Below are 15,923 nucleotides of genomic sequence, written 5' to 3' on the forward strand. Positions count from 1 at the left end.
TGTGGAATGAAGAGTGGTTGTGTAGCGAGGGTTCTTCCGTGCCCCAGTCTTAGTAAACGACGTGCGAGGCACCGTGCCGAGGCGTAGAGGTCACCCTCGGGAGGTTTCGGTGAAACCTGGTGGGAAAGCGCGAGCGCCCGGAGTGCCGCCTTAGCAGGCAGCTCGCTCAGTTCAGCTTGAGTTCTTTTCCGGGGAGTTGAGACGAGCTGCACAGAGCTACCGGCGTAGTCCTAAGGACACTGCCCTCCCAGTTTTGACAGCTCGCCCCCACCGCCCACGGAAAAGCCAGTTCAGTGGCAGGAGAGGTGATGTTGCTAGGTGGAATCTGCAGCACGTGAAGAGTTGCCAGTTGTTACGGGATTAAAACAGTATCTGTAATGGCAAAAGGGTAAGGTCTGGAAAACCTAGAGGCGCTGAGTTAATACCAATTCCCGAGAGACAACTTAGTATCACGGAAATGTTACCTGTTCCTGGGCTACCTGTTATACACTTCAGTTTTCCCCAAGCTCCTTCCTTTCAGTGTCTGGACAGAGCCGGGTAATCTTTTGCCGTGGAATGATTGCATAATTGGAGGAGAGGCCAATAAGAGGATTTAAACAAAACTGTTCTATTGTAAATCTGTTGAAGGACCTAGTTTCTGCTCGTTATCCTTATTTTGTTCACGCAGTTTCTTTTTAAAACGGTGAATGACGAAGCAAGGAGAAAAGATGCAGAATAGGTTTGTAGATAATCATAGTAAATATTTGATACTGTTAAATATTTCACCAGTTTTATGGAGCCTTGTTCTATTAACATTTGTTATTTATTTACTAATACTGCACATTTTTAATAAGACTTTTCTTGTTTGGACAGAAATTGTATTCTGAATCTAGTTTATGTGATCTAATCCTAAAGGCTTTGTGGAATTTATAGAAATAAACTTAACAGTTACATAATTTTACTACAGTAGTGTATTTCTTTCTATTAGAGGAAGTTTTTACATTTTTTTCAGTACGGTGTTACGTATTAATTAATACTTTTGTGAACTTCCTTGTGCGTTTCATTAACCACCTGATCTGTGGTAGATTGAATACATCTAAACTTCCATCAGGATGGTAATTTGATGTTCAGTTGCTTTGTGGAGTTTCTAATTGGTGAGATTTCTAATTAGATTCAATTGCACCCTTTGGGTTAGTATAGTCCTACGTTTACTTCCTTTACTCTTCTTTACCTCTGATTTTCTCTAAATCTTTTACCCTCTAATACACATACAGATGCTCTACAAATAATTTTTTAATTGAAAAGTTCTTAGAAATAGTTCATCCCTCATTTTTAGTGTGGAGAACAAAAGCTTGTAGATTATGTTAGCTTTACATGTAGTGTAGTGGTTAGTATATATTCTCCCTCCCCTTGTGAGCGGGTCTCACTGAAAAAATTAGTGAGGTGGCCTAATGAACAATTATTCAGCATCACTTATTGAGCATATGACATTGAGTAAATCAACCCCTCTCAGGTTATTTTCTCCATTTGTAATAGCACTAGGTTGAAACATATGATATTGCCCTGTTAGGTAGTTTTTTATGTTTCGCCCTAATATGAACTTCATAATGGTGTGGTGAGGATTTGTTGAGATATTCCTTGTGAGATGTGGGGGAGGGAAGAAGGACAAACATTACTATGGCAGTGTGCCAGGCACGTGCTTGATGTTTAGTTCTCAGGACATTCCTGGGATGTAGGTGGTTTATCAAATTTTGTGTATTAGGAAATTAAAGTGCAGAGTGTTAAAATAATTTGCCTGTAGTTATTTAGTTGTCATTGATCATATTACTGACTAATGGCAAACCCAAAATAAAAAAACTGTGTGACTACTCAAAATGAGACTTTTAATATTCTTATTCCTTCTGTTACTGGTCTGCACTTGTGGAAAAAGAGCTGTGTATCTATAAGGACACAAATGAAAGGTGTTGCTATTTCTATTTCTAGTTAAAAAATGTCTATAAGATGCTGATTACAGAACTGCCGCTACTGCTGCGTTGTTAACTCAAGCCTAGTGACTAGCATAGTCAAGTGACGATACAAACTTGTTTACTCTCACAGTGAGCTAGGAGATAGGTAATATTTTATCTTGCTTTTATAATTGAGAAATTAAGACACTGAGAGGGTATGTAACCTGTGCTTAAGATCATGTGGCTAATTATGTCATAGGCCTAGATTAGAGTTCAGGTGGTTGTTTTCAATACCATTACTTTTATTCACTACACTCCATCACTTTTTTTCTGTGTAAGTTGTAAGGCTGAAAAATTGTTTGCTTTTAATCACTACCACATCATGTGTAGGTTGTAATCCTGAATAACTGTTTTTAATTTAGCATTTATGAGGTGCTTATTAGTGTCATATGTAATTCTTATGTCACCAGAGGTTTTTTTAATCAAATATTCATTGAGCATCTACTCTACAAATCAGTGGGGGGTTAATGGAAAATATTCATAGAGAGTCTGGAAAATAGGGGGCATATAATCATTCTCATATCTTTTATATGTTTCTCAAAACTTGAATGCATATATATTTGTCCTATTTGCCTAAGGGTAGATAGGTATAGATGGATATAGGTTTGTTTTAATGAGTGCTAAATAAGACAGCTAGATTAGTTGGGAAAGAAGGAAAGATAAATAGTAGGTAGAGATATTTATGTGTTGAAGTAATGAAAGTTTTGAAGATGTTCTGAGGGTATATTATTTTTCAAACTAAGTTTTTGTCCAGTATAATTCTGGTTAAAATGCAGTTCAACAATGGACAGTAAATAATCATTTGCTGTACACTCCATATCCTAAAAATGAAGTGTTTGAGTTTTGAAAACTTTTTTCTAGCTAGTTTCTCCTTTTTTTTGTACTTTCTTTAGCGGTACAGGTTGTACTTTAAAATTTTTCCCTTTATGTTTCTGTAATATTGAGTACATGCTTATGTTTTCGTATTTGTGCTGTATTTGTAACTGTTTCTAGCACACTAGAATTGTGTGATGTCTAGTCTCTAAGTGCTTGGAGGGCAGGGCTTAAGTTATCTCACTCCATTTTGTAACTTTAGCATTGAACTTGATACCCAATAGGAACTGTGCTGTGTTTGGTGATGATCATTGAAATGGATCTAACAGTGGAAATGAGTGAGAATTGAGGGGATTAAGGAAGGAAGAGGGAGATATTTACAACAGGTAGCATTAACTTATTATCTCTATTTTCCCTTCTGCTTTCTCTTAGAATTATAAAACCAAGAGAGATAGTTTCATAAGCTTAAATTATATATAGTCTTGGTTAGAAAAAAGTGAAAAAAGTAGTCTTTATTTTAGAATATTGGCAATACCAAACTAAATAATAATAGACATAAGTCAGTATTACTTAGAAAAGAAAAAAATTATTGAAATAATTCAAGGTTATGTGAGAGATTCGTTGCTTGTAGTTAATACAGGATTGTAAATATAAGTGTAGTGGAAGTTGATGAAATTCTCTAGTGAATGTGAACATATACATGTACAGAAACTGACAATCTAGTAAACAGAAATTCTATTCAAGAAGGTTAGAGTGCCCCATAGAAACATAAAGGAGCATGCAAATGATAGCTTAGAACCAATTAAGTAAATGAATTATTTTCTGATGTGTCCAGATAAAAGTAATAGTACTGAGTATCATTTTGGGGCACTTTGTTGACATGTGGGGATAAAGTATAAAAGGACAACCAAAATAGGCTTGAAAAATGAGTAAGTGTGTATCAATTCCCTGTTGGGAGGAGTATGATATTTCAAGTGTTTACCTCAGAAAGACTAGTTTTCCCCTTTTGTTTTATCTCAAATAATAATTTATAATTTAATATACTTAATGATTTGTAAGATAATATACTCTCAGTTTATTACTATTTTCCCATCACTTAATTTCTTAGATTTTTATAAATATCATTAATTTGTATTCTATTTTACAGTGTATAAGACATTTTTATGTTTATAACTAAGCCTTTTGAGTTTCTTAAATATATGCAGGAGAGACATTATCACCACCATTGTAAGTGTTAAAACTGAGAGTCAAAGACATTAAGTAACTTGCCCAAGTTCATCCATCTAGTCTTTGATAGAATCTGAATTAGAGGGAAGGTTTACTGAAGCTAGTCTGAGATAATGCTTAGGTTTCCTCAAACTTTAATAAAAATGCAGTTTCTCTAGTCTTGATGCTATCTTAGGTACTTACCATTTTCTCTTACCTTTTTCAATAAAGGTATCCTGGAAGAGCTGTCTCTACTCTTAACTGCTTCCTCTCTGAAGATTCTGGTTTGTTTATCAAATCAGTGCATATTTCAGTGCATATTGAATGTATATTGATATATTTTCTCTCATGTACAGAATAAGACTTCTTTTATTAAAAAGAAATTTAGAGGACTTGGGTTGTTGCTTGACACTAGAGTGCCTGCCTGCCGTGTGTGAGACCCTGGGTTCAATCTTAGTACTAAAAAACAAAACAAAACAAAACAAAACAAAAAAACAACTTTTTAAAAAGAGAACTAATTTTTATATGTATTTTCCAAAGATTTGTAATTAAACAATATAAATAATATTATATTAGTAGCCAGTAGGTTCAGAGCATCTTCTGAAAACCCTGAATATAAGCGTCTGCAATAACTAATATCACTGAACATGTCAAAAATACATTCAAATGTTCTGTTTTAATAAAAGTGGAAAGATTGTGTTGTTTGACTATTTGATTAATTTTCCCCTGGGGTTACTAATTAAATTGGCACTTGTAAGCATAGAATGTTTCTTTTTAAAATATAAATGTGGCCTTTTTTGTTAAAACCAAAATGTTAATTTAGAAAACCAACTTTAAAATGATAATGAAAGTTAATGAAATTTTCTCTCATTTATGTAGTATTTGAATAAATCTCGAACTTTCTTTGATTGTATTCTAAATAGGAACATTTCAAATAAAATAAACACAATAGTATAGTGAACCTTAAAAGTTCCCATGACCTAGCCCAGTGATCATCAACAACAGTCTTGTCCCACCTATTCCTTCTGTATTTTCTTGAAGCAAATTGTAGGCATCATGGAATTTTATCTTTAAATATTTCAGTGTGTTTTTTCTAAAAGGGCAATTAGTTCAATACTGTTACAAACTTTGAAAGACACCAATGTCTTCATGTCTTTTATACATGCCTTAGTCAAATATTCATGCCTTTTTTCATTAAAAAATGTTGACACTGGGCTGGGATTGTGGCTCAGTGGTAGTGAGCTCGCCTAGCATGCGTGAGGTTCTGGGTTCGATCCTCAGCACCACATAAAAAAAAATAGAGTAAAATAAAGTTATAAAAGAAACAATTTATAAAAAAATGTTGACACATAGTACATATTTATTGGTTCCAGTGTGGCATTTATATACACACACACACAGTGTATAATCATCAGAACAGAGTAATTGGCACATCTATTTCCTCAAATGTTTATCATTTGTTTGTGTTGGGAATGTTCAAATCTGACTAGTTATTTAGAAATGTACTTAATTGTTGATTGTGGTTACCTTACTGTGCTATAGAACCTTAGAAGTTATTCTATTTTGGAGGGGTACCAGGCATTGAACCTGGGGGCACTTAACCACTGAGCTACATCCCCAGCTTTTTTATTTTTTAATTTTGAAACAGGGTCTTGCTAAGTTGCTGAGGCTGGTCTCAAACTCATGATCCCCCCTGCATCCTCCAGAGTCGCTGGGATTACTGTCAGGTTGCACCACTGTGCCCGCCTTTATTCCTCCTCTTAAGTTGTAAGCCTGTACCCATATATTGTCCTTTCTCATCCTTCTCACCCCCACCCTTTCTGGACTCTGGTAACCATTAGTCTACTTTCTACTTCTTTGAGATCAACTTTTTAATCTTCCACTTCTAAGTGTGAACATGTCACATTTTTCTGTGTCTGACTTATTATGATGTCCTCCAGTTTCAGCCGTGTTACCACAAGTGACAGGATTTTATTCTCTTTTTATGGCTGAATAATGATCCATTCACACTTTTTTTTTTTTTAAACTACATAGAGACAAGGTTTCTTTAGTAAAATTGAGCTTCTGTTTATTTGGATTTATATGTTTTTCTAAATCCAGTAAGGACCTGAATCAATATTTTAAATCTCAACTTAGCATCAAAATCAAGAGGAAATAATGATAGCAAAAAACAACTTAGGGGAAAAGTATAGAAAGTACATAGAGAAATAGTTTTTTCAAGAGCAGTACATTAGAGAAATTTCAGTTTTTTCTTTCTCAAAGAAAAATGTTCAGATATTAAACATTATTCTTCCCTTTGGCTTTTTACTTTTTATGGTTGATATGTATGAGACCTACTTAGAGATTCTTTGTTGTCATCTAACCTTTATCTGCCACTGCTCCCACTCCCCAGGCTTATCTTAATCTTACATGTAGTGCAGTCATTTGTTAGGTCATACATGCTAGGCTTGAAACCTACCTCTTACTTATTGACTCTTTGTTCTTGACTAAATTAATTTCCCTGAGCCTCAATAAAATAGGGATAAGAACTATTTCAAAGGGATGTTGTGAGGATTAACTAGATTGTGTGTGTGTGAGTGTATGCAGATATAAATGAAACTTTTGTTCTGAATGTTTTCCATATATACCTCCCCCCTCCATTCCCAGCGTATTACTGTGGCATTAGATCAAACCTTCTTAATTTCTTGTGCAACCTGTTGCATTAACAATTCCCTCCAAGCCTTTTTTGCTTTAGGAGTCATTTTTCTGACTACGATACAGTGTACCTACACTTTCTAAGATAAGGATGTGACCATCTCTTTAAGATAAATTCCAGGCAACATTTTTCTATGTTAAATCAGGCTTTTAGTGGTTTGTCATTTAGCTGCCTCTCCAGCCTGACTTTTTTCTGGGAATCTCACACATATTTCACTTCTCCTTAAAGCATTCCTTCCTTCCCTCCCCACACCCTCAGGGTAATCATTCAGTGGTAGCTCACAATAGGCTATGTGCCATCTCTTTAGTCCATTATTAGAATTTAGGGCTGGATTTTAAACTTAGTGTTGGATTTGCTCTTAGGAGTTGAAGCTGTCAATCATCCTTCCATTCTAACAAGAATATTTGATAATATATATGTGCCATAAAATAAATGTATTTAATAAACATAGTGATATTTTTAAGCAAGTGAACTAATTGATGGAAACTTTAACACTTTAATTCATTATATACTTTTGAATTAGCAATCTAATTTTTAATGTCAGGAGGTGTTTCTACCATAATTCATACTAAATTTAGGAAGTTATTTGGTAATTAAAAAAGCATCTGGACCTTGTTCCTAGTCCCCCATTCCTCACATCCCCCAACAGTCTGAATAAATTGAAAATAATACTTATGTAATCTTTAAACCTTTTCTTTTAATCTACCTTTGAATATTTTCTATTTTTGTGACAGTAAAAGTAAAGTATTCACATTTGTAGTGAAACTTATAGATGTTTGCTTTGTTAAGGAAGAACATTTCAGAATAATAAGCTTTTAACTTTTTTTTTTTTTTCCAGTGCTGGGTATTGAACCCAGAGCCTTGTGCTTGCAAGGCAAGCACTCTACCGGCTGAGCTATATTCCCAGTCCCACGCTTTTAATTTCTAATATTATATTTAAACAAAACCAAACAACCATTGCTTTTTGTTCTCCTTATTGATGATGATTGTGCTGATATAATGTGATAAAATATTTGGCAAATAGTTATCAAATAATGCCTTAGAGATTTTTATAAGAACAACAAATTTTTATTATAAAAACTAATTTTAATTGATATACCAGGTATAGTGGTAGGCCCTTTATGTGTATTGTCTAACTTAATTCTCATCACAACCTTATGAGTAGGTATAGTTTTTTTGTCCATTTTTCAGATGAGAAATTGAGAATTAGATCTCTGGGGTCATGTTATTTATAACTGGTCAAGGTAGGATTTTAGCCTGATCCCAGAGTATAAGCTTTTTGGTGAGGTAGTAAATACCATTGGGAAGTCAAACCCTGGCCTTCCTTTTAATAGAGAGGTATACTTACCACTTTTCCAGCAGAATCGATGGTCCAATTCCATCACAATATCTATATCTATATATCTATATAGATCTAGATGTATAGATATATAGATATAGATATTGATATTTGGGCTTAGAAAAGGTAAATGACCGGCCCAAGTTCATAGGAATAGTTTAGAACTTAGTCAAACCAGAACCTTAGCTTTCTTCTTTAGGTACTGGTGTTTCTAACTCTGCTGTGATGCCATATAACCTCTTGTTTTAGAAATGATTTACTTCCAAAGTGTAGTGCTTTGAATAATTTTAGTAAATACAGAATTCAAATTGTTTAATTTTCAGATATATTCAGTTGACTTGGGAAAAAATAAAAATCACAGCTTTAAATTTTTTTCCTAGACATAAATTCTATGTTTCTCACTTGTTAAAGGTAAGTTAAATGAGAGGAAAGTGCTTTTTGTGGGAAAATGAATTATAATTTGTTTATTTGGATTACTGTTATGTAGTATTAGGAGTAAGTAATTTGAAAGTTAATTAGATTAGTATTAATTAGATAATATACTGAGATAGATATATTAGGATTTTTCTAGGCATTCATTGAATGAGTTAATATATGTGAAATTCATATGCTACTACTTGACACATAGTGAACTTTTAGTAAAGATTGTTGGTTTTGCCATGAAAATATTGATTTTTGGAAGGAAAAAAATAACATGAAATACATATTAGAAAGCAGAGGTAAATTGTTCATCAGTTTTTTCCTTATGAATGGAAATCAGCTTTATTACAGTAATAAGGCAAGACAAGTTGTGTTGGTGATTTATCTGTAAGAATTTTATTTGGTCATCTTTTTCACATATTGGTAGTGATCCTTGACAAATTTAATATATGAATTGGGATAATCTCCAATTGAAATGACTTCTTTTTGAATCACTCATTGCTTACTGCAGAGAGTACTACTGCTTAAAAATAGTAGCTTATTTCACTCATAAAGAGAAGGTAAAATCAATCTTAACATGTCCATGGATTTTAAAGAGCTAAAGACTCAGATCAGTGAGATTGAACAGGTCATTGCCAACTAAATCACATTTTCTAGAAATTTCACATACTTGAACAAGAGGCTAAATTTAATCTTAAAAGAATCTTTCCAAAAGTGACTTGAATTTAAATAATGTTGAAGTGTATCTCCTAGAATAGAGGCATTGTAGGTGGAAGCTCTGTTCAGAGGTGTTGTCCTAAGTACTATAAGCATTGTCTCTTAATTTATCCTTTGAGGTAGAAAACCAAGATGCAGATTTCCTATTGAGAATTTAGGCACAGGTTGACCCAGTAATTTGACAGAAGCAGGATTCAGACCTAACTCTTTTGGAGTCTTGTCTCTTGTATTCATAGCTTGTGCTTTAGCTTATGGAATATGCATAATTTCCATAAATGTGCTGTTTTTTATACTTAGGCATACTTGGAAAATGCTTCCAAGGACTTTGTCTTTTTCATTATTTCCTACTTGTTGAGGCCTTTTCTTTGACTTTATTTTTTCCTGGGGGTTGTTCGTCTCTGATTTATTTATTTGTCTTTCCTGTGTGATTTCTTTGTACCTTTTGCATCTTTGGAGGCACTTATCACACTATTATTGCTTTCACTTGTCAGTCTTTCTTACTATATTGAAGCTATTGAGGAGGGTGATTTAAAAAAATTTTTTTCCCCTTCACAGCCTGGTATGTAGTAGGTCTTCAGTAAATACTTTTTAAAAGGAATGACTGAAATATTGTGTTTATGTATAGGAAAAATAGAATTGATGTTGCAGGGATGATGGATTGTAATGCCACATAAAAAGAAGCATTTCTATTAGAATGGCCTAATAGTGGAATGGGAAAACAGTTCTAGTGGTTAAGAACTTGGACTCTGGAGTCCCACAGGCAGAATACACTGAAATATCCCAGAAATGCACTGAAACTATACCTAATACTTAATAATTATACCTAATATTTAATAAATTCTCAGTAAAAGCTGTTATTATCATGATTTAGCCTTCTTATCTTTTGTGTGATTGGGACTGGTAGTTGAATGACTCAGTTCCCCACTTCCTCCATTTCCACCTGGATGCTTTTATAGTTCTCTTTTTCACTTTCCCTCTCCTTTTGCAGTGCTGGGGATAGAACCCAGAACCTTGTGCATGAAAGCATGTACTCTGCCATTGAGGTACACCCCATCCCTCCTGCCCCTCAATTATTTTAAACAAGTAAACCAAGTAATCCTACTTCATATATCAATACTTTAGTGTATATGTTTTGAAAAAAAAAAGGAATTTTTATAATATAATCATAATTCCTAATAATATCATTTGTTTGTACTACCTATTCAAATAAGAATCCAGAGTCTACAAATTAGAGTTATGTCTCTTGCATCTCTTCAATTCCTGTCCTTACCTACTTCACACACTCTCTTTTAATAGTTTTTTCCTTTTTTCCTTTTAGCTGACAAAACCAGGTAGTTTGTCCACAAGAATTAAAGTCTGAATTTTTCTCTTTTGGACCATTTGGTATTATTTAGTACATTCCTTTCTCTTCTGTATTCATTGTAAACTGATGACGATGTAGAGGCTTGATTGTTTTGGGGTCCTTTTTTCTTGAGGTAACGCTTTGTGAATGGTGGTGGTGGTGTTCATTTCTTATTTACTTAACGCATGACGTCTGATTCTCCCTTTCTGTGATAAGATATGCTCAGTGAGTTTAGGTACTGTCAGTCTGATTCATTAACTATAAAATTCTTGGAACAGCTCTTTCTGTTACGGTTTTAATAGCTATTGCTTATAATTTCATTAGAATTGTGAAGTTATGTTTAGTAAGTGAATTTTCCTTGTTTTTTTTTTTTTTTTTTTTTTGGGTGCTGGGGATCGAACCCAGGGCCTTGTGCTTGCAAGGCAAGCACTCTACCAACTGAGCTATCTCCCCAGCCCTTCCTTGTTTTTAAGAAAACATTTTCTCACAAACTTTTAGCTCCTTGACATACAGGAAGGTAAGGATAAATACATCATTCTTTCCTTTTATTTACCAGTTTTGAAAATAGCGAATTGGTTCCATAGCATTGATCACAGGGGACCAGTGAGTTTTTTTTTTTCTGTTTATTTGTTTTATTTTTAGTATCATTATGAATTCATGGATTTAAAAATATTTTGAGTTTCCATTCTTTGCAGATGTTATCCTTTTTGATGTTAAGATTGTCCTGTCTTTGGTTAGAAGGGAGTCCTTGTGATATTATTCCAGTAGTTTTTGATAGCTTTCTTGCTTCCTAGTGTAACAAGATGTTCCAGGGTCCTTTTGTATGTTACTGCCCCAGGATTGTAATCAGCTGTTTTTCCAAGGAGCTCTTGTTTATGGTTTTTTTGTTTGTTTGTTTGTTTTTTGTTTTTTGAATAGGAAATAGTATTACTCTGAGCAGGAGGGGACCCAGTGCTACTGAGTTGTTGGAGTTGCTATACTTTTTCATCAGATATAAAGTTGGGACTTTTTTTTTATAGAAAGTTTTCTGCTATTTTTGATTCAAACTTGGAACTATGAGATTTTAACTTCTTTGATTTTATATTTGTGTCTTTTTTTCTCAGATGGTATAAAACTAGGCTCCAAGTGACATTAACAAAACATTTGCTTCATCTTACATGTGTTAATAGTTTCAGAATAACATTATCAGTGTTATTACTCATCACTGAAAATAGTTTGATTTTTTTCCCACTTCCTTTTGTTCTTAGACCTTCCATTTAGGGTTTTACACTTATATTCTGTGTTTTAATTAATTAGTTAATTTATTTATTTCGTGGTGCTGGGGATTGAACCCAGGGCCTTGCGCCTTCAAGGCAAGGACTCTACAAACTGAGCTATAGCCCCAGCCCTATTACTATGTTTTAAAATAATTTGAAATAATTCTTTTGTATGTGGTTAAGGTACCATCTCAATATATAGTTAGGTTTATTTTATTTTTAGGGACTCTAAAATTTTAATCTTGTTTTATTTTTATGATTTCAAGTTATTCAAATCAGTAAAACAAGGTACAGTTATAAAGGTCTAGATTTCATGCCTTTTCATGCTACCTGCTCTTTCCCCCAATAGATAATTTTTTAAAATTAGTGTTTGGTTTGCCTTTCCATTTCTAAAATACAAGCATATTCACATACAAATACATATTATATACATTTTCTGTACATTCATAAATAAATAAGTTTGTACTTTTATTCTTTCTTAGGTAAAAAGTAGATTATAATACTCAGGTACTTATCCTTTTAAAAATTTTTTTAGTATCTCTTCAGGGTCTCTTCATAGCAGTGTGTAGATATTTATTTCTTTTTTATAACTATATTGTGCTTCATTATGAGGATGTACCTGGTTTATTAAATCAGTCTTTTGCTATTGCAAATAATGATATTAGCCTTACAAGTGTGCATTTTCTTTTTCATTTTGCCAGCTTAGTTTTTTGAGTTAAAGCTCTAAGAATGGCACGATGGGTCATGCACTAACTGAATATGCCATTTTGCTAGTCGTTATCACATTTTCTCCCACAGAATTGATGTCATTTTTCATTTCCAGAAATGAAAATGCCTTTATACCCTGTGATTCAGTTAAACCCTCAAGGTATGGATAGCTAAATTAGAAGTATATGGGTTAGCTGGGCACAGTGGCACATGCAGCCTCCCCAGAGACTTGGGAGGCTGAGGCAGGAGGATTGCATTTTCCAAGCCAGCTTTAGCAATTTACCAAGACCCTCAGTTACTTAGCAAGACCCTGTCTGAAAAAGAAAGAGAAAGAGGGGAGGGGGGAGGCACTGAGAATGTAGCTCAGTTGTAAAGCAAAGCACCTCTGGATTTAATCTCTAGTACCTAGTATCCCCGCCCCCTAAAAAAGTATGTGGAAGTGTCACAAATAGTTACTGATAAAAATGAAAACATTGCAAGAGGGTTTCTACCTTAAAATGAATCAATTAATGATCTAATATTCAAGTGAAAAGGAATATAGATATTTTCTTGGTGTATGTGTGTGATTATGAATAAAGATGAAATATATTTATTTTTGGATGAAAATAAAGTATAACGGAGCATTAAATGCTTTAAATTCCTTGCTAATCTGAGTTATCATTTGACATAGTGGATATTTTGCATGAGGAAACAAGGATTGGTTAACATTTTGAGGACTAAATTACCATTTATAATTAGTAGTTTATTGGGTTTGAAAATGTCATTTCATAGATACCAAACTAACAGTTTTGGTTATTCGTATATATCCTAGAGATCTGTCATGTAGTAATCTGTAATTTTGAGAAAATATGTAAATATTGAGTCACTTTCTCAACTTTACTGCAATCTTTTTATTCTCTACTTGAGATTTTAAACATTTTATTGGGGATATGAGAGTTAAAATTTTCACTTAGTTTAACATGAATATTTTTATATTTTAGCATGGAAGGAATTATTATGTACTATACTAGTGTTTGTGTTTGGGAACTTTAAAGTTCAGGGAAGGATAATTCATGGTTATCAAAGTACTTTAATAGTAGTGAAAAAGTTGGAAGGAGAGATTGGGTTCAGATTGTAGAAGACTTTACTTTTTTTTTTTTTTTTTTTTTTTTTGCGGTGCTGGATATCGAACCCAGGGCTTTGTGCTTGCAAGGCAAGCACTCTACTGACTGAGCTATCTCCCCAGCCCAATACTTTACTTTTCAGGCTAGTAAGTTTAGACTTTATTTTGTAGACAGTGGGAATTAAAGTTTATAGATCCTTCAAGTGAAAAACTGGATACTTCTTAGCTTTCTTGTAAACTTTGTATATAATTGAATAGTTATATAAGATAGTTTTGCTAATGGAGAAACTGAAGTATACTAGTTATTATTAGTAGCTCCTATAAAAAATATTTATTTAGGCCATGCTGTGTGCCAGGCATGTCGTACTCTACTAAGCACTTTCATGGATTGTCTCCTTTAATACTCACAGCAAGTAGGACACGGAGGAAATTTTATTGTTGTTATTCTTATCCCATTAGAGAAGAAATTTCAGGTTTAGGGAAATGAAGCACATTATCCAGAACTGGATCCTGTTTCTGTTAAGGACATTGTTGGGTCAATTAGTAAAAGTTGAGTGAGATCTGCCCATTAGATGATAATTTGATCAGTGTTAATATTTCAGATTTTGATGATGATTTTGTGATTATATAGGAGAATGACCTTGAACTTGGTATACAGTTTTATATATCCTGAGATATTTAAGAGTTTATGGGCATCATGTTTGAAACATTCTCAAATGGCTCAAAAATGTCAACAGTTTGATAATAAATGGTATATGGGAACTCTGTAATACTTATGTAAATTTAAATTTATTCCAAAATAAAAAACACTGACTCATCCAAAGTCACATAGCTAGTATGGGGTAGAGCAGAACAGTTAAATCTATCTCATTCTTAGAGTGTGGTGTGTGTGTGTATGTATGCACACACGAGTGTGTGTGTGTGTCTATGGATATGTATGTATCTTTATTGTCTTTGACTTTCTGTGACCTTGGTTAGAAAAAAGTCAAGCAATTTTTTATTTATTCTTCATACTTACTTATTAAATGTATTTACTTTCACAACATTAGCTGTCATTTTCAAGTTTCTTCCAAATCAGGTGGTTTACCTTTTGTAGTATGTATACTCTAGGGTCATTAAGTATTAAGCCATTGTAAATATTTTTTCTTTACTCTCCTTTAATTTTTACTTTGTTATAGACTATTAATCACATACTTTATACATCTTAATTTAGTTTTAAATATGAATATCAAAAATAATGATCTGCTTTTTGTTTTAATAGGTTATCCTATGATGAGGCTTTTGCTATGGCTAATGACCCCTTGGAAGGCTTCCATGAAGTAAACCTTGCTTCACCTACTTCGCCAGACCTTCTTAGTGTGTATGAATCAGGAATTCAGGAGCAGACTACCTCACCAAGTGTCATTTACCGGCCACATCCTTCAGCTTTATGCTCTTCTATCCAGGCTAATGCATTGGACGTTTCTGATCTTCCTACACAACCTGTGTATTCATCCCCCAGACGTTTAAATTGTGCAGAAATATCTGGTATCAGGTAGGAGATTATTTAGGATTATAGTTTTTAAAAGATGGGCAATTTGCTCAGTTACTTTTAAGTGTTAATATTTTTGAAAATTTGAATAACATCAGCTTGCCTATGTAGAGCCATACATAATGCTTCAGAGCAGGCTTGGAAAACCTAATGTAAAGTGCCAGATAGTAAATATTTTAGCTTTTGTAGGACATATAGTCACTGTTCCAACTATTCATTTCTGCCTTTAGAGTGTAAAAGCAACCATAGATAGTATGTAAATGAATGAGTGGGCTGTGTTCCAATAAAACTATATGGATACAGAATTTTGATTTCATATGATTTTCACATGCTACGAAATAGTGTTCTTTTGATTTCTTTTCAACCATTTGAAAATGCAAAAAAACATTTTTGGCTCATGTGCCTTATGAAAACAGGTGGCAGGCTTGATTTAGTTTGTAGGCTATAGAGCTGACCCCTGTTGTTAACATTATCCTGTAGAACTTTTGGTAATGTTGAAAATGTTCTATTTCTGTGTTAATCTGCAGGAAAGCTGTTAGCTATGTGTGACTGTTGAGCACTTCAAATGCGACTGTGATGATTGAAGACTTACTATTAATTAAATATAAAAGCTACCAAATTGGTTAATGCAGTTTTAGATCTTTGGCTTATGCCATTTCTTTGGTTCATATGCTGAACTTTCTGAAAACTGTTTCTTTTCTTTATAGCATTCATGTTACAGACCCAGCATCTTCTGTTACTTCTGGAGCTGCATCTGGGTTAACTAAATTAACTACAAAGAAGGACAACTGTAATGCAGAGAGAGAGTT

The 15,923-nt window shown here is 33.6% G+C and overlaps 1 protein-coding gene across 1 annotated transcript in view; it reads left to right on the plus strand.

Moving 5' to 3' along the window:
- Positions 1-479: 479 nt before the first annotated feature.
- The window catches only part of Rab3ip (RAB3A interacting protein), a 63,420-nt gene continuing 47,976 nt past the window's right edge, over positions 480-15,923 (plus strand). The window contains 3 exon segments of the mRNA XM_047548902.1: positions 480-718; positions 14,845-15,117; positions 15,822-15,922. Coding sequence (XP_047404858.1) covers positions 687-718; positions 14,845-15,117; positions 15,822-15,922 — 406 coding nt within the window. The 5' untranslated portion in view covers positions 480-686.

Source organism: Sciurus carolinensis, chromosome 4 (genome assembly GCF_902686445.1).
Source record: "Sciurus carolinensis chromosome 4, mSciCar1.2, whole genome shotgun sequence".
Lineage (NCBI taxonomy): Eukaryota > Metazoa > Chordata > Mammalia > Rodentia > Sciuridae > Sciurus > Sciurus carolinensis.